The 6,000-nt window shown below is 49.8% G+C and overlaps 1 protein-coding gene across 2 annotated transcripts in view; it reads right to left on the bottom strand.

The window, feature by feature from the left end:
• Positions 1 to 3,444, bottom strand: part of CDC42BPB (CDC42 binding protein kinase beta) — a 69,761-nt gene extending 66,317 nt beyond the window's left edge. The window contains exon 1 of one of the 2 annotated variants that reach the window (XR_003005044.1): positions 3,358 to 3,441. Coding sequence is in view for 1 of the 2 variants with exons in the window: in XM_024758820.1 (XP_024614588.1) it covers positions 3,358 to 3,420 (63 nt within the window). In the remaining variant the exon portion in view is untranslated. Of the gene's footprint in view, positions 1 to 3,357 lie in introns of both variants that reach the window. The other variant, XM_024758820.1, reaches the window with a different exon arrangement.
• Positions 3,445 to 6,000: the final 2,556 nt, after the last annotated feature.

Consider the following 6,000-nt stretch of genomic DNA (forward strand, 5'->3'; position numbering starts at 1 on the left):
TATGATCAAGAAAATGTGATAAAATGCTAGCAAAAGGGAATTTGGGTAAAGGATTAGACTGTTTTTGAACCACTGTATTCATACAACTGTTCTGTTAATTTGAAACCGTTTCTAAACAAAGCTTTCAAAGCTTTGTTTCTTTAAGTCATTCTAGGAACAAGAGAGATGGCAGGGCACAGTGTCTGGACACACAGGCCTTGGGTCACGCAGGTGGGGTTCAAGTGGCGCCCCCACAGCCCGCCCTGGGGCCAGGCCCCCTGCTCCGGGCTTGACTTCTCATCTTGCCAATGGGCCAGCGGTGTAGCCAGTGGCCACAAGGCTTCCAGGGGCTCGAAGCCTGGGTTGCCCGGCACGCAGTCATCTGCGGGGGGCTGCTGTCACGCCGAAAGCATGGCCCTGGGCACCGCACCCCAGTAGCTGAGGAACGAGCCTCCAGAAGGGTACCAGGGTCTTAGGAACTTCCTGGGCCGCTGTCCCCGAGATGCTGAGGGGAGGACGAAGGTGTTCTCAAAGTCACTGTGCTCCAGAAAAAGGGCAATGCCCCAGGACTCCAATCCTTGTTTGAACAATAATCTAGAAACGGTTTTGCTAAACTCTGCTGAGGTAAGCGTTTCATACACTCCTCTCAAATTGGACTCCGTGAGCTCTTTCTCAGGGGCAGGGCTCTTGAGCAGCCCGTGCCATGGCCTCAGCAGCACAGGTACACACACCTGTGCACCAAGGCGGGGGCGCACACAGACTCTCACCCTTCCCTGGCCTACCATTCAATCAGAACTGTATGTGAAGAACACCCTGGACGCAACAATGATTAAGGGTATCCTCACTTCTGTGATCCACTTGGTGCTGTCAGAGACAGAGAGGCTGCAGTTGGCTGCATTTCAGGTACGTGATTACGAGACTATCCCAGGGAGGCAATGCGGTGGCGGGAATACAAGCCACAGAGCCCGGAATTCTAGTTGTGGCAGGAAGGCTGGCGCTCGTGTGCAGGGGACCCAGAATGGCCACGGGGCCAGAGCAGTTGGGCAAGAAGGGCTGGCGTGCTGAGCGCAGGCCACAGGGCCCAGGGAGAGATGATGGAGGGGGAGGGGGGAGGGAATGCACAAAGCAGCTGCTAAAGCCTGGAGAGGGAGCAAAGGCAAAGGGGGGGGGGGGGCCCCGAGAACACGTTCTCTTAATTTGGGAAGAGCTAAAAAGTGATCGATGTTATCTTCTTTAAACTCAGGAACTGAGTTTCGCATCAAGTCCTTTGGCAAAGAAGAGCGCTAAAAGTAACCACCGGCTGTTCTGACACAACAACACTCTCTCCTGTGCTTTCTTTTTTCCTCCCAAAGGCCGCCCGGCTCCTGCCCTGGAGTCTCTCCCTGCCCCTGGCCCCCAACACCCTAACGGGCTCGATGTCACTGCAGAGCTCCGCATGGGCCTGGGTCTTGCTCGGCGCTGTGTCCAGCAGCCCGGCACAACTCCTGGTACAAGGGGGCTGGTCGGTGAAAGCATATAGCGAATTGAATTGGGTTTAGCTTTCAAAGTCTTTCTCTTTCTTCTCACTGAGCAACAACAAAAACCCTCCCTTACCTCACCACATCCTAACTAGAGCTCAGAGATCTGTTATTTCTATGCAGAACTCAATTTTTTCCCTGTTGGCGGCCATCGGGAGAGTGGCCACCTGGGGAAGGAGGTAGAGGCTCTGGAAAGAAACAGGAAGGAACTTTCTAGGGAACAGAAATGCTCTATATAGATTGGGGTGCTGCTTACACAGGTGTAGACATCTGTCATAACTCAAACCATGCACCTAGATCTGTGCGTTTTACATGTAAGTATACCTTAATATTTAAAAACAAAAACCCGGGCTTCCCTGGTGGCACAGTGGTTGAGAGTCCGCCTGCCGATGCAGGGGACACGGGTTCGTGCCCCGGTCCGGGAAGATCCCACATGCCGCGGAGCGGCTGGGCCCGTGAGCCATGGCCGCTGAGCCCGCGCGTCCGGAGCCTGTGCTCCGCAACGGGAGAGGCCACAACAGTGAGAGGCCCGCGTACCGAGAAAAAAAAAAAAACCAACAACCTCCCCATCCCGTCCCAGCCCAGAGCTGAATTCGGTCGGGGAGTCCTGGATCCAGGGTCATTCCGAGGTCAGCCTGGGAGGAGATGCCGTCCCAGAGGACAAGGCTGCCACCAAAGCAGCCCCCCCGGGGCGCTACTTCCCCTCTACCCACTCCTTGGTGAGATTCGCTCTTAGGAGTGGGCTGGGGAAGGGGTGGGTATGAAGACCAGGCTGGGTGAGGGAGAGGAGGGTATGAGGACGAGAGACGGGGCTCGCCACAGAGCGTGGGGCTGGGGTCTGATCTGAGGCCAGGGCAGTTTCCAAGGAAGAAATGAGGGCACAACGCACAACTGCCCACATTCACTCAGGCAGGCCAGAGCTTTCTCACTCGAGTATTTTGAAAGCATTTTCGTAGGAATGTTTTCTTTTGGTGTATTCTACTGAAGCCCTGCAAATAAAGTAGGGCTGTCATCAGGTGCTGGTAGCAGAAGAATCACCAAAAATACTGAGATGTTTTCAAAGACAGATCACAGGTCTGGTTTCCACTCGTGAGCTACTTCAGAACAAAGCAGCTATCTCGTTAAATTCCTGCTTTGCTTTTTTCCACGTATATTTTGCCCAATATGAAGTGTGCACCATGCACAACAAATGCTATCTCCCACTCTGCAGCACTTTAGAGTCACGTCCAGCAGGGCTGTGTTGGACAGAGCACACGCGCTGCTGGACATGACACAGGGCATCTCATTAACCCACACGCACAGCTCCGCAGCCTGGGAGTGCCACCGGCAAAACCTAAGGAGAGGAGTTAATGTAGTTCAGTTAAGCGCCTGTAAACACACCCAGGCGGGCTGGGCGGGGAGCTGGCAGGAGGGACAGCAGCTCCAGGCGGAGCTGTGGGGGGCTGCAGGGCGCGTCAGAGGACCCGGTGCACAAGCTGTTCTCCTCCAAACACAGGGGGCGGGACTCACAATCGCATGAGGACGGTAGGCAAGCTACGAACGATGAGCACCACTCTGATGCGACCCTTCTTGTATTTTTTTGAAAACCGCTGCCAACACTTTTTTTTGACTGACAAACGGATGTTTTTAAAAACTTATCTGTCAGAAAGAACTATTTTGGTCAAGACAATTTTCAGGGTAATTCACCAGTCACCAGCTTTTGTTTTTGTTTTTTCTCTCCTTAACTCTCTTTCAGATTTTATCCACCAAGAACTCTCCAAATGATACCAATAATTACCTCGTCCCAAAATCAATGTACAGGACCCTAAAACTGCTAGATGGGAGCTGCTAGGCAAAATGAACAAAAATAAGTTTATCTTACCTCACCAAAAGCACCTCTTCCGATTACTTTAATTATTTCGAAGTCTTCTCGATGAAGTTGCATTTCCTTCACCAGTTGTGTAAATGGTTTAGCTACAAATTAAAAAAAGTAAAATTAACAACTTACTCTAAAAAGTTGACAATAGATAAAAATTTAATTGATTGGGGTATTCCATTAAGTTATACTTTCTTTAGAAAAAACTTTACTTTTTAAATGAATGAATACTTTTTAAGACACTTAATATCTGTAAAGTCATTAACATTTGGAAAGTCAGTATTTATGCCAAATTAATGTGGATGTTCATACTGGCACCTGTATTTCAATGTCTGTTATAACAAATACCATCACAACAAAGATCCCCTAGAAAAATCATGAAAGCTGAGCTCTCCCCGCTGGGCACCCGTGTGCTCTGCAGGGCGGCACAGGCACCGGCTCACCAGGTCCGTGAGTTCTGGGCACCACCTACCGGCTCTCAGGGCCACAGGGCAGCTGGGGGGGGACACAAGGCGTTCTCCACGACAACGGGCAACCACCCTTGAGAGAAGCGCGGAGCCCCTGACGGTAACGGGGGCCGGGCTGGGAGCAGCATCTGACACCGCTCCCACGAGGTCAGCACACACACGTTCTTGAAATTCATTCCATGACCATCCACATTTTAGGAAGAAGAAAACTAAGCCAACTTTTCTGTGGAAAGTGGACTGGGTTGGACAGTGTCTCCCCAAAACCTGTGAATGCGACCTGATTTGGAAGTGGGGTCTCTGCAGATGTAATCAAGTTAGGACAAAGTCACAAACAGGAATGGAGTGGGCTCTAAATCCAGCATGACTGGCGTCTGCATAAAAGTGAGAGATCTGGATCAGAGACACAGAGAGGGGAAAAGTCACGTGAAGATGGAGGCTCAGATTCGAGTGATTCAGTTACAAGCAAGGAACGCCAAAAACTGCTGCCACCACCAAAGGCTGAAAGAGACAGGGACAGACTCTGTCCAGAGCCTTCAGGAGGGGCATGGCCCTGCTGACACCTTGACTCTGGACTTCTGGCCTCAAGAACTGTGAGAGAGAAGAAAAATCTCTGCGACCTTACGCCCCCAGTTGGTGGTAATTAGTCACAGCAGCCCCAGGACCAGAAGCCCCGCGCTGTGAGACTCCAGAAGCAGCACCCGAGCGCTGACCACCCGCGCTCCGTCTAGCAGCCGCTCCGTTACGTCTCCTACACCTTTCTCCTCTTTTCACCTTCAGATCTAAATCCCTATGTTTATGCCTACTTTTATTTGTTCTCTACAGATCTTTTTCAAATCCTCCACGATTACAGCTTCACAACATTCCCATGGCGGGGGGAATGGGCAAAATGTACCAGGGCTCTTTCTGTGTTGTTTCTTATAACTACACATGCATCTACAATTATCTCCCCCCAAACGTGCAATCTGGTACTTTCTGGGCTTCTAACTGAGCTCCATATTATAAATCTAACTCCAAATTTTTTTTTCTTAAATAGTTGCTTAGTACCACCAAGGTTTGACCACCATGGTTCACTGATCCAAGGAACAAAAGCCAAAGCACCAGAAGGTTCTTGGTGCCTATTAATAGGCACCAAGAACGGTAAATACCCACTGGCACAGAGATTAGGGAACAGAACACACAGGCCCTGAATTATTTAGGGCGGGGGGCGGGGGAAGCCAGGCTAAAGAAAACCCTTGAGCTAGAACTTAAAGGTCACTTATGGTTCACCTTTCTTCCGAATATCACCTAAAATACCCATTCCCAAAAATCCTCATGGAAATACAGACTCTAAACAGCCCCTGGAGCTCACAGTCCCTCTCGGCATCTTCTGGGGGAACCAAACGGTACCTTCCATTTTACTGTGAAGAAACACAATCCCAACAAACCAGCCCCAGGCCAGCGAGTGTGGGAAGGAGACGGTGCCGCTCTGCCCGCCCGTGGAGGACCCACGCCACGGTCACACGTGCTACACTGCCGAAACACTCACTCTGGCAGGGGCTCAACACAGCATTCTGGACGCCTCTACAAAAACCCCGAAGACTCACAAAACCTGCTGGCCAGTGTTTTAAACGTGCAAATCAAACAGCAATTGCCATGGAAATTAAAGAAAATTCCACCCATAATTGTGCCATGAACCACTTTAACTTCACATGTTCCCATTCCAGCCCCTGACTGTAGACACGGTCAATGTTTATATAGCTATTTTTTATTTTTGTGTATTCTGCTTTTATCTCGTTTCTTACATTTTCCATACCACTCAACTAACATTCTAACAGTGGCATAATATTTCACTAAGTTGACACACCAACAATTTATAATTGTGTCTACTGAATGGAGAGGCTAAATGTTTTTTTTATTATTTTCTTATGGTGAATAAATCTGCAATGAACTTTTCATGCACACAGATTTTTTACTATTTTAAATTAATTTTGAGGATGAAACTCCAGGACTCTCCAAAGGGCACTAACGTTCTATCTGGTTCCTAACCTGCCTTCCAAGCTGCATCTCCTGAGTCACACCCCCCTCACAGCCACACACTGACATCTCGTCTTCCTTTGAAATCAGCAGTTCTTTGATGCCTGTCGAGGTGGTGTTCTCCCATATCCGGCTGTGCCCTGTGATGTTAATTATCCATTCGTGACAC

The sequence above is a fragment of the Neophocaena asiaeorientalis genome, unplaced genomic scaffold, assembly GCF_003031525.2.
Source record: "Neophocaena asiaeorientalis asiaeorientalis breed wild unplaced genomic scaffold, Neophocaena_asiaeorientalis_V1.1 scaffold476, whole genome shotgun sequence".
Lineage (NCBI taxonomy): Eukaryota > Metazoa > Chordata > Mammalia > Artiodactyla > Phocoenidae > Neophocaena > Neophocaena asiaeorientalis.